The sequence below is a fragment of the Salvelinus namaycush genome, chromosome 42 (assembly GCF_016432855.1).
Source record: "Salvelinus namaycush isolate Seneca chromosome 42, SaNama_1.0, whole genome shotgun sequence".
In the NCBI taxonomy this organism is placed as follows: Eukaryota; Metazoa; Chordata; class Actinopteri; order Salmoniformes; family Salmonidae; genus Salvelinus; species Salvelinus namaycush.
Window position 1 is genome coordinate 11138731 of NC_052348.1, and position 26781 is coordinate 11165511.

The following is a 26781-nucleotide window of genomic DNA, read 5'->3' on the forward strand; positions in this document are numbered from 1 at the left end:
GTGAGTTCAGTTCACTGTTGCCTAGAACAACAACCGGCTATGACACAACGGATACCACTCTCGGCTCAGTAGTATCCGTTGATACCCCCAGTAGTATCCGTAGTAACGCTGCAAGCTTTGAGAAATGGAAGATGGAATCTAGGTCATACGGTAGGTATACTTATAATAATGTGTGTAATATAAAGTGCAACGACCGGGAAAAGTGATTAGAATCACACAGGAAACACATTAATATAGTTCTCAGGCTATTGCATGTGCAGGAACAGAGAGAGGTTGCTGTCAAACCCATTCGTACCTTTTTCACTTTGCCTCAATGCGGCCTTCACCAGGAACATATGTCCCACTACATAATATATACCAGATGATTAATATATAAAGCTTTTTGCTGCAGTGCTAGGTGGAGACAGTGAAACAATGACATCTAATTACTCAGTAGTCTGCCAGTGCCCGGATTGTCCTGAGTGCCCCTCTACCCTTGAGCCACTACTCCAAGGCTGTGTCCAAATGGCACCATATTCCCTACATAGTGCACTACTATAGGGAATAGGATGCCAATTGGGACAGAGCCCGTATCTATCTAGCTCTCAGCAGCTACACATTGCTGGCTTAGAGGTTTACTGTGTTGCATTCAGATACATTGAACTGTTAGAATAAATATGATGTAACTGTGGATCTCATTTTTATCTGATGCAGAACAAGAAGAAAAAAACGATTCATGTGTTTTTCACAACGTCATGATGACGACAGTATAACACTTCAGCGAGTAATTGAACTAAAAATAAAGTAACCTCAAAAGTCAACGAAAGAAAATAATACAATTGATACCGTCACTGTGAAATAATTGCTTAAAGTAGCTCTAATTGTGACGGACTATAAAAGCTTGAGTTCTCTGCTCAAACTACTGCACTTAAGCAAAGTGTTCAATGTTCTGCACATTGTGCGAAGCTAACACATTATATGGCACATCATGTATATGCATTCATTAGACTAAATTCATTAGAGATCACTCTCTTCTACGCAAACACACATTGTTTACACCGGGCCAAGATGTGTCTTGAAAACACCTCTGGCAGCAAATCCCCCAGTTTGTTCCAGACTTTGTCAGCAACTCGGCGGATACAGAGATGTCACAGCAAACTGTAATTACATTTCTAATCCCCGAGCTGTGAAGATGAACACTAGTGCCGTCTAAATGAATATAGCTGAGGGGAGAACTCATCCACACGAGTGCTGTTGCACAAACATCACGCTAACAAAAGGTCATTTGTTACCCGAACAGATGCACAGGAGAAATGGGCTGAAGGTTCCTCCTTTTTTTTGCTTCGCTGCTCTTCCCGCATTTCCCGAGGCGGAAGCAAATTACACACTTAAACAACATTAGAACTAACTACAAGCAAAGGAAAACAAGAATAATGGTCCTTGTTAGAGATGCTGTGGATTCAGTGCATGTTGACATTTTCACTGATATTACTCCCAGTCATGGGATGTAGCCTAGCTGCAGTACTGTAAAAGCCCACTTGGCAGATTACACAATACCCCATCAGAAATGATGCACCAAATGCGTACTGATGAAGAAATGATGCTTTGCTTCACTCCTGGAAAATATACTCTGATTCAGCCGTGCAGCTAATACCATACATCACTGAATATCTGCATTGGGAGGCACACAGCTGCAAAGTTTTTAATGGTTTTGTTGAATCCCACGACGATGGCGCGCACACACAAACACACAGAGCTCCCTCTTTATGGGGTCGAACCACATCCCAAACAATCACAAAGTTCTCTTTATTTTTCTGCGTTCCCATTTTTTTGGTACATATTATATCTGCAATCTGTCACTTTTTAGTGGGATGAGAGGCGTGAGGAGCGAGACGACAGCCAGAGGGCCTGGAGGGACGTATCCGTCGTGTCGGAGATCTGTGTTTGTTTAAAGTCTGATGTCATAAGAGAATCAGCCCGGGAGTTTACATGGAACGCCTCTGAAGATTCCGGAACACAAATAACATCACAGAGCTAGAGGAAAAACAATGAGCCCCATGTAGACAAATCACTCCGCGAAGTGTCTGCTGTCACACTGAGGCAGTTGGGATTGAATTCAAAGAATCAAAATACGTCAGAAAGACAGGCTGAGATCATACATCTCCTGATAGTAACATACCATTGGTGTACTTGGTCATTTTTCTTACACCTAACTTGATTCAACATTACACTTTTTGACTGTTTAGTTTCAATACAGTATTTTGGCTTTTGTGTGATGGGGATTTGACATAAAGCACATCTGAGAATAAGGAAGGATGAAATTCACCTAGCTATCTTGCAGATGTACATGGAGTGAAGCCATTATGTGGATAATACATTCAGACTCCTACTGTAGCCAAGCCAAGGCAGCTGGTCGGCAAATAAAGCCAATACTCCATTTAGGAAATTACATCCATCAAGATTGATCTAACTAGTTGGTGGGGCATTGAGGACACAATATGGTGTCCAACAGAATCTTCCATTTCAAAAGCTCTGCTGTCCTATTAGACACATTGGAAATGGATATTCCTCACAACCTCACATCAGTCACAGTTTCTCGACTGTTCCCCACAACAATCAGATATCACCTACTGACTGCAGGCAATAACTAGAAAGCCATCATTGGTGACTAAAATGATTAGGCTGCAGCAGAGGTGGGACCAAGTCACTATTATTCCAGTGACAAGCAAGTCTCAAGTCACAAGGAGAACAGGTCGAGTCTCGAGTCAAGTCCATGTCGTGCATTCTAAGAGCAAGTCGAGTTGAGTCGAGTCAAAAGTCAAGTCTCAAGTAAATGCAGTGACTTGTACAACTACAAATCACTGTCTATTTATTGAGGCTACCAGATAGCATTTTCATTATTTTGTCTACAACACATTTACATTACGTAATAATTGATACATTTCAAGACAATTTTGACATACCAAAAGACCAGCAGGCCTATCCTATTGTTGCTTGGTGCCCCATTGCTGGTTAGCTTGCAAGTAAATACATTTGTTTTGGAGCTGCATATTTATTTATGGTAATTCTCTCCCTACAATTTGACATTTGTACTGCAGCCAATCCTATAGCTGTACAGCAAATCAGCAATCTGTTCGCTAGGCTCAGAGGTTCTCAAACATTTTGACCCGTGACCCCGAAAAAGGTGTGGGTCAAAGGTTGCGACCCCTGCGCATGCACATGCACGTGTGCACACGGGAACACAATCGCTGTGCAAATGTACCCTGTCATTTCAGCCATAAACGGTGTTGCATTTTCAAAACGTAAGATACAGAAATAAACTGCGTTTTACACCTGCATTTTGAGCTGAAAGTCATTCATCTTAGCAGTCAATATCAACTAGGGATTACATGTCACATTGTCACTTCTCTGGAGTTCAGAGCAAGCAGGATCATATGGCCTACCTGTATGCAGCGGGGGTTGCAGGACCAAATGGAAATCATGATCTGGCTGGAGACTTTCCCTTCCTCACAATTATTAACACATCATTCATTCGCCAGAATATGTTACATCTTCATCCCATAAGTATTGAAGGTAACAACTATTTTTAGACATATAGCCAGTAACACCACTGAGGTATATAATTATTATCCATTCAAACTATGCCTATCTAAAATATGAAAATGAGCAATGAAATCACCAGGAAGCCTAATAGTATTGTTCTGGCAAAGATAAGTCCATAGCAGATTGCTAAACTGTATTTTATATGGATAATATGACTCTGTGCCACAAAATGAGTGACAAAACGTTAATTTCAAATCAAGATAATTTCAAATCAAAGTCAAGTCCTGAGTTCTGAAGCTCCTAGTGCAAGTCAAGTCTCAAGTTATTTTATTTTCTATCAAGTCTCTAAATATCATTCAACAAGCCCCTTTTAGGTCAGCACAGCAGGGTTCAGAGCATGAAACAAAGAGGTAATGATTTAATCTATAAGAGGTGCCGGTACTCAAGCAGTAGAAAATATGAGTTGATGGTACTCCATACTGGCGGGCATCGGCCCAAATCAAGCATGGCTAGTGATTGCCTTCCCCTGCTACTCCTCTGATCTCTTAACTCCAGGTTTCCGGAGGGGGATCTTGGAAAAAAAAACTTTAGCTTCACTCCCAATTCATCAGCAGGGTGAAACAAAGGTAAAGTTGGCAGATGCAGCCAGCCGAGGACACACATTAATCTTGATGGCAAAGTGTAATTAGGAAGCGGCTGTATGAGCAGACATGATGCCATAAATAACTCTAAACCAGAGAGGAGAAAGGAGCTTGTCTTTTAATGACCCCAGAGTCACTGTGAACAGCCACATGTCAACAGGACAAGATTCATGGCGTAACGCAGTTTCTCTGGACCCCCCCCCCCCCCCCCCCCCCCCCCCCCCCCCCGCAAGGTTCAAGTTCGACCCTCCCACCTTCCTAAAATAAAAATACATTTAACGTGTCAGCCAGACAGCCACTCACAAAGTATAGACTACCGATCGCTGTCCATGGTGCTGAAATTGCGACATGTCTATGCAGCTGCATGGCTATTGAATCGATGATAGACTTTCTATGGTGCCAGGGCATGTATAGTTTTGCTTTAGCTAATGGGTAAATGTTTATTGGTAGGCCTATTTGGTCATCATTTTGTCATGTTAAGCCTAACATTTCACAAAGCTACACGGTGTCGCAATGCTGCCATTTTTAGACTGCTGACTGGTGGCAAAAACTTTACAAAAAGTTGTAAAGTCAAACATTGCAGATTGTAAAATACATTTTCAATGCAACAGCATACTAATCCGCTACCAATCCATTTTAAATATAAAACTGTTCTGAACCTGCATGACATGAGCTGTCCTCGCGCTAGTTGTTGTGCGTAAAACCAGTCTATGAATGCAATATAATACAGTCTGTCCACCCTCAAAACATGTGGTTACTAGGGATTGTTTCATTATGCAGTGTACTATGTATATACTGTATTTAACTGCTATTTAGCTGCAGTTTATAAACCTTTTATAACATGTAAATATCAAATGGCCTAACACTGAGGAAAAAAGTAGTCGGCTTAAGGATAAATTTAGCCACAATTTATTGTTAAACTCAGTGGGTTTTGTCTGGCGAATAGCCTCCACAAATGGGATGCAATAGTCAAGGTCAATTAAATGAAATCCAACTTGAGAGACTCCCCTGGTTTCCTGAAGTCCTCCTTTTTTTGTGTGCAAATGTTTTTATCACAGCCTGTAGGTCCAGGTTGCAGGCCCGACTGCTTTCTATGCCGAGTAATGCCAACCCAGACCGTTTTCTGAGACATCGTGCATTATATGTCCATTGCGCTGCACACAATTAAATGTAGTCTTGAATGACGCATGCCAAGATATACCAGGGATAAGGGACTGTTGATATTACAACCACACCAAGCTGGTTCACCAGCATTTTTTGTTCAAGCCCTCAAGAACTGTTGTCTGCTAAACATGATAATCTGTTTGCATCTGACAAGTTATTGGCTGTCCAGTAACCAGACAACCTGTTGAGGCCGGCAACTAAGGAGAATGAGAGGCTCAATTAAAGATGCTGCAGAAGTGCTGTATTTGAAGCACCACTCCCTTCTGCCCAGTTTCCCTGATGTTGCTACGGCAATCAGCTTTTGAACACCTGAGGAAGCCCCACTCATTGCCCTGGCACCATCGTAGCCTTGACCACGCCATTTGTTCACCGATATCCCCGAATACTTTCAATCAGTTAAATGTTTCCTTTTCAAGGCCTGAGGCACTTTTTCAGTCACATTCCTGAAGCCCAAGAAACAAACACTTAGCTTCCTAGTACATATGAAAATTAGAAAGGTTTATGAATTACTTTTTGTGCCCCCCTTCCTTGCGCGGCTGTCCGGTATGTCAATGGTTGACCAGTGGTTGTTACTATGTGTAATAAATAATGAATCCGTTTTGCCAGAAGGAAAACCAACCGTATTTGTTTGCGCTGCTGACTCTAACAGTAGTTATATAATCTGAAAACAACAAGAGTGATACAGTCTACCTCAGTCCACCTCAGTCTACCTCAGTCCACCTCAGTCTACCTCAGTGGTAAGCAAAGTCACTAGGAGAAAAGTGATTAAGGATGAGCCATAACAAGTTCTCAGTGTGACCAGGAGGGGTGCTGTGAAGGTTTCAGTAAATCCCCTCATCTGTAGAGCGAGAGCCGGCAGGCAGAGCGTGTGTGTGTGTGTGCGTGTGTGTGTCTGACTGTTAAATCGCCCTGGGAAAGAGCATGAAGTGTGACAGAGTGCATTTTTCTGCTCAAAACAATTTGGAGGGAATCAAAAAGCCTTGGCAGGAAAAACAAACCCCCCCACACACACCCACATCCCTCAAATCTCTCTCTCTCTCACACACACACACACACACACACACACACACACACACACACACACACACACACACACACACACACACACACACACACACACACACACACACACACACACACACACACACACACACACACACAACAGTGCCCACCTCGCTCTGCTCGTATGTCACAGTTTCTCAGTGTGGGAGGCAGCACTGTCAGTCTGTCGCTACGGCAGCAAACGGTTCCCTCTCCCTGTCGTCACACATACTTCCTCAGCTTTCACACACACGCACACACACACACACACACACACACACACACACACACACACACACACACACACACACACACACACACACACACACACACACACACACACACACACAGACACACACACACACACACACACACACACACACACACACACACACAGGTAGATGTATTTGGCCAGGCCCTGCGTATTAACCCAACAATCATGATGAATCACCTCCATGGGACAACAGAGGATTCAAGATTCCAAACTTTACAGAATAATATCTGTCCCAGTTGTCCCTGTATACAGGCTGAGTAATCAGTCACTCACTGGCTGCATGGTCCCTCACCAGCACCGACCGGCCCTTTCTTTCCTCATCAGCCTGACCCAGCACTGCTGCAGCACAGCACAAGCATCCCTCACCCAGACACATCTCCCTCCTCATAAAAAGATATTGCAGCCTCTTCGTGTTTCAGAGAGGCCAGTAATTCACGACACAGGAAGAGAGGAGAGAGATGATATATTGACAACACAGGGAACCCATTTCATAGCCTGGCTAAACCAGACTGAACGCTGCACTCTCCATTGAGGTGAATGGTGAGTTCAACATTCAGTCTAGTTTAACCAGGCTACACATGATTCCTCACAGTTTTCCTCCATTAGAGAATCAAAAACTGCACCGTGGGCTTTTAATGAGATAGGATAATACAGTGGAATGACTCACAAATATCCTAATAAGCACCAAGGACTTTTCTTGTTAGGGAGACTGCTTGGGTTTTTCATCAGTGCAGTCAGTGAATTAGTAGGAGGAAGAAAGGAGGGAAAAGAAGAGAGGATGATGAAGGGAGTTCATTAAAAGGATAAAGAGGGAATAGAAAGGAATTTAAATCGATAACCTGAGACCACCTCACAAATAAGCCTCGAGGAATCGGCACAATATTAAAAGATACTCATCAAGCTCATTCATATTTAATCCTAGGTAAAATATCCTATCCACCGCAGTGGAAGACACGGCTGACTGGCAATCTCAGCATGAATCAAGATATAATCATAAATATTGATTTCTGAGAGGAATTTCTGTTGAGAGGTGGTGATTCCAACCAATTATGTTTTAAAATCACATTTTCAACTTTCTGATTAGGTCTACAAGCTGTTGTTTGAAACGTAAAAGCAAAAAGGAAAAAGGAAACAACTTTACTCATCTGTAAGTAAGGTACTAGCCATCAAGTGGAGTGGACAGTCACAGCCATGATCAATTACTCCCTTGGGAACCGCTTAATTGAAAAGTAGTTTTTGGATTGCCTTTAATAGATGCAATATAATGACCCTTCAGACTCACGATAATCTCTTCCAACCTCTGTCAGGCCACATTGTTAAACTGTCTGTCTAATTTAACTGTTAGTTATGTTTCACCGATGACAAGTATTACCTTGCGCGGTGGGTTTTAAACGCCGTAAATCTACGGTACGACGCCGGCGCCGCGGAGGAGAAGCGGGCCATAAAACATAAGAAGCTTTGCTCTCCTTGAATAACAATCGCCAGAGTGGAGGAGTCAGTCAGAGCTGCCAGTTTAAACAGCCGTAACTCTCTGTGCTGAGGGACAGTTGAACAAGCCGGGGACAATTCATGGCCCATCTATGTGATTACACTCATGGTATGTATACCTAGGGTGTAACCCAAATGGCACCCTATTCCCTATATAGTGCCCTACTCTTGACCAGGGCCTATAGGGTATAGGGTACCATTTGAGATGCAGCCCTAGTCTAGCGTATGGGAGCATTTGTGACTGATCACACGTTGACATGGATAGACATTCAATGTCCACACTTTCTCACTGATTTAGGTTAGTGCCACCAAGAGAATAAATAGGTGCGAGCTTTATAGGCTTGAGTGGCTATATTTACATCTTACACTGAAAGCAGTTCATGACCATTAAAACAGATTGCACTGCTGTGTAGTGTCTGACAGTACAATGGCAGTGATTACATCGAGCCTATTTCCATTACTCTCAGAAGCATGAGAAAAAAACACAAGTGCTATGGGAGTGCTTTTAGCTTAATGGAGATGCCCACGTCACAACACTGAGCGGCGTCCAAAATGGCACCCTATTCCCTTCATAGTGCACTACTTCTGAGCAGAACCCTATGGGCCCTGTCAAATGCCATTATGGAAGCAGCCTTAATGATTACGTCTAGATCTCACCTCCCGAGAGTCGGTGGTGGTGAATAAGTTGTTTTATATCACTGTGCAGACAGGGCCAGGCAGTCACTCCATATGAAATGCCCTTTATTCTCAGAAGACACAAAACAGCCTCCCACCACATTCTACCACCTGTCAGCGGCACACAGGGCACATCTGACAAATCAGGTTGAAACGGACCAAGACTAAGGAGAAGATGGAGGTGAAAATGATGTAAAGCTTCATGATACATATCATCAATACACAATGTGTCAAATCCTTGGTCCTGCCAGAAAGCTTATTGGGGAGCTGAGTGGAATGTAGATGATAAGTATGTGAGCAACAACTCAACATCAACACCATCAACACCATCAACACCAAAACGGCTATTTTTGGAAAATGATCGGTAATCAAGCTCATTGCAAAACTGGTGAAAATGATGATAGCAGCATTGATGATACAATACCTCACCAACAACAACAACAACTTCTATAATGATAGTTCTACTATATAAACACAGAAACACAATCAGCTCAGTTCTCTAAAATAGCACAGTAATTACAGACAAACACTTAACGGTGAGGGGAGAAGATAACGAGGCGTCATAAAAACAGAAGGAAACTAAAATGAAGTCGTTAAGGAAGCAAATCATTATAAATAATATACTGTACTGAGGAAGCTAGGAGTCAATACTTTGAAGCAACACTGACAGGTTTAATTACTACCGGTTTAATTACTAAAACTATTATGTGTTCCTTCTGTACGGTAATGGGGAAGCCTCTTTCACAGTTGATACGGGGAGAGTTTGATTCAAATTCATATTCAGACGAACGATAACAATACCAGAGATTCATATTCTTATTCATTGTCAAAATAGCATGGTCACAATTTAATTCCTACCAACAAGCCAACAACCTATTACCGCTCACACGATTGAAGTCTTTGCATGTCACACCAAATCGGGTCCCTTCAACAGAGGGTTTTTATGCCTTGTGACAACCACTACAGGACTAATCATGAATGGCCTTTTCAACCTGTTTTGTCCCATCTCACACTGAAAATAGATTCCATTTCCACAGACGATTTGTGAAATCTTTTTGCGTTTCTTGTTTTTATATAAACCCCATCTCCGTTCTAATATATTTGGTAGATCATTCATCCATGGCCACATTGTCACTCAGCTCTGCATCTGCATTACCGTCCTGCATGTCATGGTGACATCGTGGTGGGTAGCCTAATTAGAATGACTGCCTTGCACTTCCAACTGTCACTTTGTCACGAAATGGATACTGACAATAACAGTCAGTCACTAGGAAATCAACATTCTCTCAGTTGGATCCAGAGGTTAAAGGCGGTTCTCAACACTCTTGGGTTATTTTAAAGTCCCAATCACACCCCCAATCAAAGTAGGCTTCCCCCTCATTTGCAGTGGATCATTAGGCCTACAGTGGCAAGAAAATGTATGTGAACCCTTTGGAATTACCTGGATTTCTGCATAAATTTGTCATCAAATTTGATCTGATCTTCATCCAAGTCACAACAATAGACGACCATAGTGCGCTTAAACTAATGACACACAAATTATTGTATTTTTATTGTCTGTATTGAATACATCATTTAAACATTCACAGTGTAGGTGGGAAAAAGTATGTGAACCCCTAGGCTAATGACTTCTCCAAAAGCTAATTGGGAGTCAGGAGTCAGCTAACCAGGAGTCCAATCAATGAGACGAGATTGGAGATGTTGGTTAGAGCTACCCTGCCCTATAAAAAACACTCACAAAATTTGAGTTTGCTATTCACAAGATGCATTGCCTGATGTGAACCGTGCCTCGAACAAAAGAGATCTCAGAAGACCTAAGATTAAGAATTGTTGACTTGCATAAAGCAAGGGTTACAAAAGTATCTCTAAAAGCCTTGATGTTCATCAGTCCATGGAAAGACAAATTGTCTATAAATGGAGAAAGTTCAGCACTGTTGCTACTCTCCCTAGGAGTGGCCATCCTGCAAAGATGACTGCAAGTGCACAGCGCAGAATGCTCAATGAGGTTAAGAATAATCCTAGATTGTCGACTAAAAACGTACCGAAATCTCTAGAACATGCTACTGGCAAAATATTCCGTGGACAGACGAAACTACAGTTGAGTTGTTTGGAAGGAACACACAACACTATGTGTGGACAAAAAATGACACAGCACACCAACATCAAAACCTCATCCCAACTGTAAACTATGGTGGAGGGAGCATTATGGTTTGGGGCTGCTTTGCTGCCTCAGGGCCTGGACAGCTTGCTATCATCGACGGAAAAATGAATTTCCAAGTTTATCAAGACATTTTGCAGGAGAATGTTAGTCTGTCCTCCAATTGAAGCTCAATAGAAGTTGGGTGACGCAACAGGACAACGACCCAAAACACAGAAGTAAATCAACAACAGAATCGCTTCAATAGAAGAAAATACGAGTGGCCCAGTCAGAGTCCTGACCTCAACCCGATTTGAGATGCTGTGGCATGACCTCTAGAGAGTAGTTCACACCAGACATCCCAAGAATATTGCTGGACTGAAACAGTATTGTAAAGAGGAATGGTCCAAAATTCCTCCTGACCTTTGTGCAGGTCTGATACGCAGAAAAAGTTTGGTTGAGGTTATTGCTGCCAAAGGGGGGTCAACCAGTTATTAAATCCAAGGGTTCACATACTTTTTCCCACCCTGCACTATGAATGTGTATGCGGTGTGTTCAATAAAGACATGAAAACGTATAATTGTTTGTGTGTTATTAGTTTAAGCAGACTGTGTTTGTCTATTGTTGTGACCTAGATGAAGATCAGATCAAATTTTATGACCAATTTATGCAGAAATCCAGGTATTTCCAAGTGGTTCACATACTTTTTCTTGCCACTCTATGCTCTTGAGTCTTCCCATTCCCAAGTACCCGGGCTGTGGATAGGCCAGGTACAGTTGAAGTCGGAAGTTTACATACACTTAGGTTGGAGTCATTAAAACTCGTTTTTCAACCACTCCACAAATTTCTGGTTAACAAACTATAGTTTTGGCAAGTCGGTTAGGACATCTACTTTGTGCATGACACAAGTAATTTTTCCAACAATTGTTTACAGACAGATTATTTCAGTTATAATTCACTGTATCGCAATTCCAGTGGGTCAGAAGTTCACATACACTAGGTTGACTGTGCCTTTAAACAGCTTGGAAAATTCCAGAAAATGTCATGACTTTAGAAGCTTCTGATAGGCTAATTGACATCATTTTAGTCATTGGATGTGTACCTGTGGATGTATTTCAAGGCCTACCTTCAAACTCAGTGCCTATTTGCTTGACATCATGGGAAAATCAAAAGAAATCAAAAGAAATCAGACTCCACATATTTGGTTCATCCTTGGGAGCAATTTCCAAATGCCTGAAAGTACCACGTTAATCTGTACAAACAATAATACGCAAGTATAAACACCTTGGGACCACGCAGCCTTCATACCGCTCAGGAAGGAGACGCGTTCTGTCTCCTAGAGATGAACGTACTTTGGTGTGAAAAGTGCAAATCAATCCCAGAACAACAGCAAAGGACCTTGTGAAGATGCTGGAGGAAACAGGTACACAAGTATTAATATCCACAGTACAACGAAGCAACTGCACATGGGGACAAAGATTGTACTTTTTGGAGAAATGTCCTCTGCTCTGATGAAACAAAAATAGAACTGTTTGGCCATAATGACCATCGTTACGTTTGGAGGAAAAATGGGGATGCTTGCAAGCCAAAGAACACCATACCAACCATGAAGCCCTGGGGTGGCAGCATCCTGTTGTGAGGGTGCTTTGCTGCAAGAGGGACTGGTGCACTTCACAAAATAGATGGCATCATGAGGATGGAAAATTATGTGCATTAGCCAAATACATTTAAACTCATTTTTTAACAATTCCTGACATTTAATCAGAGTAAAAATTCCCTGTCTTACGTCAGTTAGGATCACCACTTTATTTTAAGAATGTGAAATATCAGAATAATAAAAATATTCTATAGGTACCCCAGGTTGAGAACCACTAACCTAGAAGAAAGTCCCCAGAAATCACGGTTATTGACATTATTTTCCATCTAGTAGTTATTAGGATCCCCATTAGCTGCTGACAAGGCAGCAGCTATTCTTCCTGGGGTCCAAACAGGAATAAAACAATACAATAACCTACATCGTAAATAAAACAGTACATCAAACTAGACATTGTGCATGTGCTCCATTGCTACAAATTAACAGTATAAAATGTACAATCTCAGTTACTGTTGCCCTCCATCACTTCCAAAATGTTATTAGGCCTAGCCTGCATTACTCCTGTCTCTCACACGTCACTGCTCAGTGTGCTATCATATATCTAAATCTTGCATACTCATCATCCCATGTAAACATCCCATCACAAGTGACAGCTGGTGTGTGTGTGTGTGTGTGTGTGCGCGCACCTGGTATCTAGGGTACAAAACACACCATCAGTACACATGCTAGCTGTTGTTTGTTGTTTGCCACTAAATTTGCCTGTGAGCTGAGATCAGGACCCTTACCACAAATAAGTTGCTTATATTGAAATGTATGAACAATGTTACAGAACTGGTCAAAGGCAATAATGTGTCCGATGTGATGCATCACATAAAAGACAGATGGATCATGATGTCCATATACAAGAAACTACAGTGCGTTTATAGTGTGAAATACATCATAATGTCGGTAATAATAGGCTAAACATCACCACGGTGACTAGGTTAATAACTAAAATGACAATCTGGTGAGCTTCGTTGGTAATAGGGCCCAACAGAAACATCCATCCCCAATGTCAATTATCTCACCCTGACTGCAGACAAAATGGCCCAATCAAACTTATACAAGCCCAGGCTTCTTTTTCCTTTTATGGTTGGCTGGTGTGTGAAACTCCAGCTGCTTTGATTTTGAGTCAGGGGACAGCTGCTCAAATGCCACCCTATTCCCTATGTAGTGCACTACTTTTGACCAGGGCTATACAGTAGTGCACTATATAGGGAATAGGGTGCAATTTGGGACGCAGAGTCAGGGGAGGAAACGGGGTGATTCTGATCTTAGAGACTGTTCCTATTTTTCTGTTGCCTGCCATGGAGGATGAGCCTTTTCCCTAAGAGCATATAATGCTGCCGCTCCCTTCCTTCTTTCAGAGGATTGGCTGGCTGCTCGGTGGCTCTGAATCACGGAATCAGGAAGGAACTCATCAGTTAGCCTGAGTTGCTGCTCTGGGACCTACTGATCCCAACTAAAGGGTTCTAGACCTTCTTTTCTTGATTTGTTTTGTTTGTATCAAATGGATTAAACTAAACCAAAAGGAATCAATAAGACTTACAAGAAAACCAAAGGACATCACCTTGTTCAGTAAAATGGCTGCCAAAAATACCAACACACCACTAATCTAAAGTTAACACAAACCTACTGAGGCTCCTATTTTCAATGGATAAAAAAATTGAATGACGAGAGGACATTGGTCATCAAGTTGCACTGGTCCGAGGGGCTTTGTTCAATCTACTCATTCTTTCTATGAGACAGAAAACCTCGAAATGGAATGTGAGACAATCTCAGCAGGGCGACTCAGTCTGTATCATGTAGAGGTCAGTGGAGAGAGGAGAGAACGGTAGGTGTCGTCCCACATAATGACCACCGCCTGATGTTTCTGTCCCTGTCAACCCGGGCCGGAGCTAGAGGGCGACAGGCTGAGTTAGCCTAATGGTGATGAACTGTCAAGGCTTCACACAGACGGGGCCATGCAGTGCCGAAGGGCAATGTTACGCCATGCGGCAATGCAAATCGCGATCAGGCAAATGAGAAAGAGGCAATGATGAGATGCAATCCTAAACCGACTCAGGCAGTTTTCACTGCACCCCCCAGCAGCAGAAATAGATTACAGGATGATAGGCGTATATGAAACAAGCCTCGCGGCTTAACAGAGTGCAGCTAGGGCCACATAACATGAAGGGCTGGCAAAGAGCTGTAGGTGTTCAAGGAGATCATCAAGCCACACAAGCTAAAGAGGATTTGGTGCCATGGTACTCCAACCCCATGCTATAATATTCTGAATGTACACATTACTGGAAAGTGGTTTCAGTCAATCAGCATTCAGGAACCAAACTACCCTTGTTATAATAAGTCACACTTAGGAGACAGCACAGTGACTTCCACCACAATCTGGACCCAGCTCCACGAGGGGGCAAAAGGGGGCTTATCCCCCTCAGTTTTTGTTTTATGTCCCTATATAAAAAAAAGTTACAATTATTGAGTGACAGGTTGGTGCAAAATGTGTATCTCCGCTGCGCTGTGTCAGTAGTTAGGTATGACTCCTTTGGTTTCCATAAAAAGCAGGGGAAAAAACACTTCTCATCTGTGGTAGACTAAGTGAATAACGTGATACACCTCCGCCTGTAATATTTGATTTAGATTTATAAGGGCGGGGTCAAGTTTACTGTTGAAGCTGCTTCACTCAACTCAGCCTCACGCCCCACCACTACAGAGTTTAGTTAGCGTCTTAGCTAGCTGAAAAAAGCGTAAGTGTTATTAGCCTTAGCCTATTTAGCTAGCAGGAACCAGCTAATCTGCCACTGCCACGGTGGATAGCAGAAATTGGCTTAGCTAAAGTACCCAAACACAGCCAATGGAGAAGGGGACACCTGGCTACTGTGTCAGTGGCTGTTAAAAGTTGTGACAGCATCGTGAAGTTCCTCTCTGACATCGAATGCATGCGTTCGTACAACACAGAAGTAAGACTTGAGGCTACAGGGCTGCTAAGGGCAATGATGGACTCTGGCTAAGTTTACAGCCACCATGGTGCACAGAATCCTCAGTCTTCTCCATCCTCCAAACTAATGTATCCAGGCAAAAGCAACAGATCTTTACACTGGAGTCAAAGTGGTCCGCAGTGCGTTGGAGTGCTGAGGTCTGACAAGCCGGGATGTGACAGCAAGTTCGAAGCCATTTGTGGACAGTTCAGTGCCAGTGGCACTGACGCACCACAAGCTCCAAGTAATTATGACAACGTTATGTAAGTACAAATCTCTAGCATTATGTGATGGACAGTACAATAGGCCAGCAGGACAAAGGAGAAGAGACTGAGTGTAAAAGACTGTTCTTGGAGGCTGTCATCTGTGAAATGTCAGTACGATTCAGCAAACGCAACAGCCAACTGGTGGAGACCCTGTTTACCCTTGAGAGCCATGACTTTCTAGATGTGAAAAAGGTGAAACCACTGCTGGATCTAAGCAAAAGATTTGGTGAAAGCTGAGTTTAGTGTTGCGCGCCAGGTTTGCAGACTGAAATCACCCGCTCCGGCTCCAATGAGGACAAATGGGCCACACTTGATATCTTGCAACGATTCTCTGGGCCTCTCTCCACTATGTCGACCATGCTTACTGCACTGACACGTATTGACTTTTGGGGCATCCACAGCTACATGCGAGAAATAATTTTCCACTTTGACAAACGTGTTCACTCAACTAATCCAACTGGCATTTGTTGGGGATCTTACAATAATATTTCGGGGAGAGTGGAATGACCGATTAATCAGGAAGTTCCACAGAGCATCAAGGAGACTGCAACTCTTCTGAAAAGGTAAGAAACAATCTAGCTGGTAGATTTTTTATCAAAGTCTTGGTGGTACAGCCAGTGGTGTACTTTCAGCAAAAACCTATGGTATGGAATGGCAAAATGATTTCCTTAGCCAGACTATAGGCCTTTAAGTTTGTAGGGCGCTGTCCATGGTGCTGATAGAGCGCAGCTGAGATTTTGCACCAACCTGCCATTTCTTGGTCAAAAGCACTCAATGTTCTCGGGCATTTGAACTTTTATGTTTACTGTGGTATAGCGTGATATAAGCAGAATTCAATATAATTCTAATGCAAGAACCCAAATGATGCACCTGGGTATAGCTACATATCAGTATGTTTCATCATAGAAATAGATACATTCTATTATGGCTTTCTTGGTAGCCTATTGGTTTCGTGGTTGTAAACTGTACGTATTGGACATTTATGGTAGTCTGGCATTGCTTAATTGATTATGTGGATCGATATTGATCCACAGAAGTGTATTGTACCATATCACAACGTGTTGCTGAACTCATGAGCTCCATGATTTCCATGTTTGAACCGGGCCTACAGGCCTGTTTGTTTGGCAAGACAGCGGTGCATGGCTGCATCTCACTAAAGTAGGCTGTAGACTGTGTTTTGGGTTTCTATTTGCTTTTTGTTTACTGTGCTTGTTTACTGTTAATGTAACTAGCCTATATATAGATTTTGTCATGCCTTTATTGATTTGATATTTTGTTTACTAGGCATACTTGGTATCGCTGTTTTGTTCTGTTCACATTCATTCGTTCACATTGTCTGTATTCTAAGCCAAACTACTATTCAACATTTTTGTTTGCCTGCATTAATAACTAGGTTACTACTTTCAGCATTTAGTTTGCATTATTTTAGTAAGATGGCTGTGTGTACAGCTGCATTCACATAGGCTGTTCGTAATAGGTGAATTACCCTATCTATCTTGTAGCCTATATTCATTACCAAATCGCTTCAGTGTGTAGAGCATTGTCCATTGTGCTGACAGAGTGCACACCAACCTGCCACTTCAAAAGCACTCAATGGTCATGGAGTTTCGGCATTTGAACTTTATGTTTATTGTGGTATAGCGTGATATAAGCAGAATTTAATATCATTCAAATGTAATTACGCCCCAAAATTGTGCCCCCTCGCCGATTTCAACTGCCCCCTGAGTCACTTTATCCTGGTGCCGGGCCTGTCACAATCACAACAAAGGTTGACATGTTATCATATTTGAGGGACATTGGCCTGGATGCAAAATAACTTGGGTACAATTTAAACCAGGAACTAAATGTACTCTTACACAGAGGTGACTCTCGATTGCTTGCCTGCAGCACCGGTTAAAGTATAATGTATGCATACACATCTTTCACCCAAGGAAATGTATAAAAGCATTAAAAACATTTGTTTTGCATTTAATGGTTAGAATGAGGCTAACATTAGGCTATATTAACCAAATACTATATATGGTTGTATGTTCTACAGGATAGGCCTAATTTTCTGCACCCAAATGGTGCCCCACACCCATCTAAATCAGTCCTTCAGAGGGGAAGAATTAAAATCAGCAGAGCAACTGGGCTTCAAGGTCCAGATTTAAATTTGCCTAGTATAAAGTTGATGAAAAGACGCATGATATGTGGGCCTAACTGATGATGCGATAATGATGATTGATGAGCCGTCCTAACTAACACTTGCTTAAGCCATGAATGCGCAGGTTGTTGCCAAATTACTTTTCCCACCAACTCACAATTACTTTACATGAACTTAAAAATGATCAACTTTGTAGCACCAGTTAGTTACTGTAGGCTACACCAGTTTGATATGCGACGAATTTGGTGCTTAAAAAGTGGCAAAGCCAACGTAACTTGACTTTAGACCTACCTGTTCGCCGGCCTCGTGTGACTTCATCAGGTGTTTCTCCCGGTATAAAGACCACAGTCCGACGTTTGGCAGAAATATCAAAGCTACCATGACTACGAAGGCCATTTGCAACACTCGCTTCTGTCTCCTCTTCATCGTGGACACCCAAGTAAGAAGATATAATCCCAATATCTAAAAACTACGGAGTCCGTTCTTCTTGGCTCGTGCCACTCGGGTTTAAATATTATTTGTTGGTCGGTGGCAAACCACCTTCTGCGGGAGCTGTTGACAAACGTTCACCTAAAACAAACAATAAAATGTATCAGCATGTAGACCTCTTACTGACATTTAGCCTAATCGCAAATGCAGAGGACTGAGAAGCCACCATTCCACTAATTTAAACATTTTGCTGCACATAAAAAAACACTACCAGTCTAACAGTAGAGTATGCTCTCATAGTTAACAATCATTAAACTACATGTGTCACTAAATTCAAACCAGAGATTATGACGATAGTGACACCTTTCAGTTTCAAATAAATAAAGGTGACCCTACTACTTACAGCGCAAATGGTTAAACAGACAGCACTAAACACATCACAATGACTTACTGTCGGTGCGTATTTGCATGTTGCCTCATTTACCGTGATTGTTTAGGTCCTTTTCGGTCGCATTTCTGTTATAAATCAAGACACAAATAGAAGCGCTGAACAGCTTTATCTCCCAGGATGCGCACGTGAGGGAATTTCGAGTCCGTCTCGCGCTCTTCATGAATCAGAAAATCCCTCACGAGCTGCATTTCTCCCACATCTAGGCAGAAATTATGTTCTCCCCCTCCTTCTTTCGCAATGTCGCTCCTCAATACCGGATTTTAGATATTGCGGTTAAGAACCACATGCACTGCGCATTAATGTGGGGACATTCCTACGGCTTGGCGATCCCTTCAAAGGCAAGAGCGAGGTGTGGGATAGGGACAAGGAGCGTCAACGCGACCACATAGCAGTGAATCCGACAGCACTTTGGCACGAAACAGCGGACGAGAGAACAAAGCGCAGTGATGCATTGGACGGCTGCCTGATGCACTTTGGATAGATAGCCTAACAATTCTGCAGTCTGCCATTCAAATGAACGTGTTGATGAAATTCAGAATCTAATCATGTGCACTGCACTGATACTGTATATTGATAGAGAAGCATAAATGTCATCACCTGTCACTATAGGAGTAATCAATTGCAGATGATGAACATGTTCATTTATATTGAGGTAGACATACACTACCAGTCAAAAGTTTTAGAACACCTACTCATTCAAGGGTTTTTCTTTATTTTTACTATTTTCTACATTGTAGAATAATAGTGAAGACATTAAAACTATGAAATAACACATATGGAATCATGTAGTAACCAAAAAAGTGTTAATCAAATGATTCTTTAAAGTAGCCACCCTTTGCCTTGATGACAGCTTTGCACACTCTTGGCATTCTCTCAACCAGCTTCACCTGGAATGCTTTTCCAACAGTCTTGAAGGAGTTCCCACATATGTTGAGCACTTGTTGGCTGCTTTTCCTTCGCTCTGCGGTCCGACTCATTCCGAACCATCTCAATTTGGTTGAGGTCGGGGGATTGTGGAGGCCAGGTCATCTGATGCAGCACTCCATCACTCTCCTACTTGGTAAAATAGCCCTTACACAGCCTGGAGGTGTGTTGGATCATTGTCCTGTTGAAAAACAAATTATTGTCCCACTAAGCCCAAACCAGATGGGATGGCGTATCGCTGCAGAATGCTGTGGTAGCCATGCTGATTAAGTGTGCCTTGAATTTTCAATAAGTCACAGACAGTGTCACCAGCAAAGCACACCCACACCATAACGTCTCATCCTCAATGCTTTACGGTGTGAAATACACATGCAGCGATCATCCGTTCACCCACTCTGCGTCTCACAAAGACACGGCGGTTGGAACCAAAAATCTCCAATTTGGACTCATCAGACCATTGCTCGTGTTTCTTGGCCCAAGCAAGTCTCTTCTTCTTATTGGTCCTTTAGTAGTGGTTTCTTTGCAGCATTTCGACCATGAAGACCTGATTCACGCAGTCTCCTCTGAACAGTTGATGTTGAGATGTGTCTGTTACTTGAACTCTGTGAAGCATTTATTTGGGCTGCAATCTGAGGCTGGTGACTCTAATGAACATATCCTCTGCAGCAGAGGTAACTCTGGGTCTTCCTTTCCTATGGCGGTCCTCATGAGAGCCAGTTTCATAACAGCGCTTATTATTATTGCGACAGCACTTGAAGAAACTTTTAAAGTTCTTGAAATATTCCGTATTGTCTGACCTTCATGTCTTAAAATAATGATGGAATGTCATTTCTCTTTGCTTATTTGAGCTGTTCTTGCCATAATATGGACTTGGTCTTTTACCAAATAGGGCTATTTTCTGTATAACCCCCTACCTTGTCACAACACAACTGATTGGCTCAAATGCATTAAGAAGGAAAGAAATTCAACAAATTAACTTTTAAGAAGGCACACCTTTTTGACTGAAATGCATTCCAGGTGACGACCTCATGAAGCTTGTATAGAGAATGCAAAGAGTGTGCAAAGCTGTCATCAAGGCAACGGGTGGCTATTTGAAGAATCTCAAATATAAATATATTTTGATTTGTTTAACACTTTTTTGGTTACTACATGATTCCATATGTGTTATTTCATAGTTTTGATGTCTCCACTATTATTCTACAATGTAGAAAATAGTACAAATAAAGAAAAAACATTGAATGAGTAGGTGTTCTAAAACGTTTGACTTTAAATATACTACTTATTTTGTCCAAATGTGACATTATTTAGCTTTTTTTTTCTCATAAGATGTGGATTGTGAATTTATCAGCTCAATTCGACCTGTAGTTTCCTGGGGACAGCTGAAATGGACAGCTGATACTCAACTCTAGAGTACTAGCTAGCTACAGTAGCTACCTTTTGGGACAAATCATATGCTCCCAGACCGTGTTGGCATGTTCTTCTACCGTACTTTAAATCAACTTTTTATCGTGGAGTCACCGCTTTGTTATTGTTTAAATCCCATATTTCCCCTTTAATGATCCATTTATGTCACTAACACAGGTCCATGGATTAGCCAACTCTGTGTCTGTTAGTAAATATGAAATAGGAGTATTGGCAGAAACCCTGGCCCAGATGTCCATGAAAAATGTTTTTTTCACTTTGAGTTTTTTATAAGACTCACAATGTAGCATTTTAAAGCAATGCTAATATTGTTGCTGTGTGCTGTTTACCTTGAGAGTGAGAATTGATGTTGCCCATCCTTGAATTCAGGATATATTCACAACTCCTTTATAACCTTCAGAAACTTGAACCACAGCTCAGATGAAATCAGCCTCAAAATAATAGAATCACTTCATGTTTTCCATGAAATGTTGTTTATGTGCAAGGAGTTGCTTTACAGGAGAGAGGAGATTCTCAGAACTTGCTGAAATATTTATTTACTATTGAATCCTGCTTCATACTTGAAAGCATGCTAAAGGAGAGGGAGAGAGTAAGGATTGTATTGGAATACATGGAGAACAAAGTATTCATCACACTGTGTATGTGTGCGCGTGTGCGTGTGTGTGTCAATATTGAGGTTGTAGCCAATTGAACACAGACCACAACTTCAATAATGCATAGATGCAATGGTACAGCGCAGTTATTATTCCCCTGTAGCAGCGCACCGAGGCACGGAGGTCTAGCAGATTATGTTTTCAGTCTCCATGGCTACCAATAGAGGGGGGTGTGGTTGAGACCATTCTCTGTTAGTACAGACGGAACATCTGCAAGTAATGCACCGAGTTGGTGAGGTCATGTTGGCAAGTGTTTGAATACCCACCCATACGCAAGTGTATGAATGATGTGTGTATGAAGCAGGTGGCTCTGTGCACCATAACACTGTGCCAGTTGAAACATGGCATTTCTTCCTCAGCTTTATCATGATCCTCACTGAATGCTATCAAAGTCTGTAACCATTATCACTATCAGAGGATGCCAGTTTTTCTGAAGTAAACCTTTAACTGTGATTCATTAGGCATGGCACTCGTTAGGCTTGATCGTGCAGTAGAACCAACCGGATTGTATTAGGAAAGCTGAGGAAATACATGGAGGAAAGATCTGAGAGCTATAGCGACAGCAGAGCGCGTGTAACAAGCACTCTGGATGTGTAGCTAGAACCTCTAGACAGCCATGGTTGTGAGGCTCTATTGACTTAAGCCCTGACGTTCTGCTGGTGTTGGGACTTTGGGATTACAATTCTTACTAACAAGATTGTATCAAGGAAGAAGGAGAAAAATATGTTGCTTCCAGTCAGTGTCAGAAGGCCTATAGCTATACTGTACCCCCTCCACTTTTTCCCATCTTCTTTCCATTTTAGTTTGTGAAAGCTGCAGAGAGAGAGGGAGAGGATCCAGCCAACAATCAATTGGTCAGATAAGGAGATTTTCCATTTTAGCTCACATTGTTCATTTTTAGAATGATTAAAAAAATGATACAAAATGCCATGACATTTTAACAATGAAAGATACACGGCAAATTCGTTTGCAGCTTCTTATGAGGTATAATTAACTAGACATTCTGCTTATGTCACAGTGTCAAATCAAGTATAGGATCAATTATTTCAGAATACACAGAGAGGGAGACTCTATAGGCAATGAATAATACCGTTTTTTTCTCTCCTCTCTTCTCTCTCTTCCTCTTCCTTTGTCGCTCTCTGTCTCACTCTTCTCCTCTCTCTCTTTCTCTCTCCCAAAGAAACAAGGTTTTCCATTATAAATGAGTGGTTCAGTATGTTTTCAAAGCAGAAAAACACTGCAGCTCGAACATATTTGGTTCAAGACCTTGGATAGCACTCATGACCAGCGCTCCAGCAGCCGACAGTCTGGCGTCTAGAGTTCCAGGACCTTGGACAGCAACCTTCACCCAGGTAAGATGGGCTGCTGTGCTTTCATAACCACAAGGAAAACAATCAACTTGACCCCAGTACAACTAGCACTTAGCGGTAAAGTGTGCTTATACAGATGTAGAATCTTAATTTGATCACTCTTTTTGTTGCTGGGAATTTTCCTGCACAGCAGGAAATGCAAACTTGTAGTGTATTTGAGTTTTAAAAAGGCTTCTAAAGTTTGTCACTTTGAAATGTCAGGCTTGATTTTCCCTAATGAAAAATGGATCAACCCCTACAAAAATGTCCATTAATTATAATCCACATAATAACTCACATTTCCTGTTGCTGCAGGATTATTTTCCCGCTGTAGCAAACGCTCAAATTAAGATCCTACATCTGTAACTAGGGCACTGAGTTTCTTCCTGGTCAGTTGACATGGTCAAGGAAAAACTCCAGGCCTTATTTTTAATGCCTGTTATGAGGGCAACACCACACTTAGAACACATCTTATGATAGCAACACTAAGCAACTATCCAATACCACAGCAAGTGCAATACCACCGTGTGTCACAATCCCCTTTGAATTCGCTATAATGATTTTCGACAAGAGAACCCAGGCTAGATATCCCATTATCACCATAATGGTTTTCATTAGACAGTTAAGATCAGGGGACATAGGTGAAGCATGTAATAGCCAAGACAAAGACTCCCCAGGTGACTTTTAGCGTCAGACCCTTGGCTCAGCAGCACAGAGGTAGTGAGATATGGCACTGTAGTTAGTTCACATAAAGCCCCACTCATTACTAGTGTTGGTAGCGGCTAATGTAGTACTGTATCTCTTTGGCATAGACAGGTCAGATGAAGACATATGGAAAGATTACTACTGTACTATAAACCTTATATTGTATATGACCAAAAGACACCACTTTGTGTGTCTGAAATGGCACCCTTTCCCTACATATTGCACTACTTTTGACTATGGCCCGGCATAGGGCTCTGGTCCAAAGTGGTGCACTATGTAGGGAATAGGGTGACTTGTCAGACCTAGACACTGTTTTTAATGCTTGTATTATGTAATAGAATACTATTGACTGTATGTATCTAGTGACTACATTTCTGGCATATCTTTATATAATGCTTATCTGCCTAAATAGCTTCTCTTGTGAGTAAACATAATTATAGTTAACAGGGTAAACACACTGTTCTAATCTGATCTGATTACTTTGAACCATAGATTTTGTTTGGAGCTGATCTATTGTAATTTGGAAACTCCACAGGAGCTTCAAATGAGAGCGCCATCTGTCGAAAAGAATTGAAAACAAACACTCTTGTTCTCCTCACTCACTGCTCAAACACACGCACACACACACACACACACACACACACACACACACACACACACACACACACACACACACACACACACACACACACACACACACACACACACACACACACACACACACACACACACACACACACACACACACACATGCTCACACTTGCTCACACACGCTCACAAACACACATGAACACACACACACAGACACACACACACACACATACACATGTATATATTTATATACACCCTTGCACAAGCATACTCACACACTCACAATCAAGCAACTTTGAGAATGTTTTTTTTCTTGCGATGGCACTTTTTCGTCGTAATTACTACGATGTAGCATATCCATCAAACCAACTGACTACAGCATATTGTGTCGGGCTAGAGTAAGCCATCTAAATCTAAAGGCAATTTAATGGAACAAATTAAACATTTGAGATCATTCAGAGAAAAAAAGTGACTTCATATCCTTTCCAAGGTGAAAAGTGTAGGATATCTGCTTGATTGCTTTGTAGCGTGCGTCACTGATGTACCGCAGAGCAAAAAAAGCTATTACCTTTGCTGATTTTAAAACACGAGCGAAAACTGACAGGGGAAAGAAAAATGTGTTTTGATCTATTGAAAGCTCACGGTAATGTGGCGACCAAAATGGTCTTTGATGTGAATGTTAATGGCTTTCCACTGGTTAACTCTGCAAAGGGTACAGTTATCTCTCTCTCACACAAGATACATTTGTCAACCTTTGATCCCAGAGATATTTGTAACATGAATCAGTGGCTGCGTCTGAAATGGCACCCTATTCCCTATAAAGTGCAATGCTTTTGACCATAGGCCCCACACAATTTCTAAATAAAGTGCACATTTTACTTTTTCATGTCCAATTTGATGTCTTCTCTATTATTCTACATTGTAGAAAATAGTAAAAATATAGAAAAACCCTTGAATGAGTAGGTGTGTCCAAACTTTTGACTGGAACTGATACATAATGTACACACACTTGACTTGAGATGGTGTACGTGTAACCCTTTCATGCAGTCAAGGGGTGGAATGTTATTCATATTTTTCACAATTTCATAATTAATAAAGATTATATCCAAAAACCTGACGAAAATCCGTTGTTTCTATGTCAAACAGTTTTGTTATATTTCAGTCTTTTGTGATGGTTATCAAGTGTAATACTGGGATGCAAACTCCAAATGTAATACATTTCAACTCTATATCTGACATGGTACAGGTGTCTTTTTTTTAAAGCCCATAACCATGTGTGTGAGGTGTATAATTTTGTTTCAAAGTAGATTTGTTTAAGACTACCAAGAATCACTCTGTGTGATCCTGATTTAGCCCATTGCAATAAAGGTTTGCAATGTTGATCTATCACCCAGTCAAAGCTGAAGCAATCAATGTCAGGCCTCATCAAAGTGGGTCTGCTGGGTCAGCTCTACACTCTTAGAAAAATAGTGCTATCTGGAACCTAAAAGGGTTATTCGGCTGTCCCCATAGGAGAACCCTTTGGAGAACCCGTTTTGGTTCCAGGTGGAACCCTTTTCACAGAGGGATCTACATGGAACCCAAAAGTGTTCTACCTGGAACCAAAAAGGTTCTACCTGGAACCAAAAAGGGTTCTCCTATGGGGACAGCCGAATAATCCTTTTGAAAAGGTGTAATGACTCCTATAAAAAGCTTCATTTTAAGTATGAAAATCCAGACCTTTTGCATGTGGACTTATTACCCATCCACATACAATAGGAATATCGTGCTAGATTCATTCTGCCCTTGTATAGCCTACAGAGAAAGAGCGATGACTCGTAACACCACTAATATCACTTTGTTTTAGGTATAAAAGACCAAAATAGGTAGTCTAGAACATACACGTACGGAACGTTCTCAATTCTTATGAGATTCCTTCTATGATTCCAACATGTGCATGAATCTAACTGTGAGGTAGTAAGGAGAAGGAGATGAATTTGCAGAGTTGTGTATTTCATTATCCTCTTCCTGAGACTTGTGCCTATTGTAAGTGTTTGCCATGGCACAAACAGTCTCCAATGACTTCCAACCCCATGTGTGATTGCGAACATAAGAGTATAAGCAATTCGCTGTGACCCCACTCTCCAAGGGTGTCTCAGGGAGAGAGGTAGGACAAATAGGACAAATATAGGCACCCAGAAAAATTATTATTTATTATTATTATTATTAAGACTCTGGGTACGTCCCAAATGGCACCCTATTTCCTATGGAGTGCACTATTTTGGGCCCGGGTCAAAAGCATTGCGCTATATAGGGCAGGGA

The 26781-nt window shown here is 41.7% G+C and overlaps 1 protein-coding gene across 1 annotated transcript in view; it reads right to left on the reverse strand.

Moving 5' to 3' along the window:
* Positions 1–18382, reverse strand: part of LOC120034739 (polypeptide N-acetylgalactosaminyltransferase-like 6) — a 250166-nt gene extending 231784 nt beyond the window's left edge. The window contains exon 1 of the mRNA XM_038981342.1: positions 18248–18382. Within this exon, the coding sequence (XP_038837270.1) occupies positions 18248–18382 (135 nt within the window). The remainder of the gene's footprint in view (positions 1–18247) is intronic.
* Between the last annotated feature and the right edge of the window lie 8399 nt (positions 18383–26781).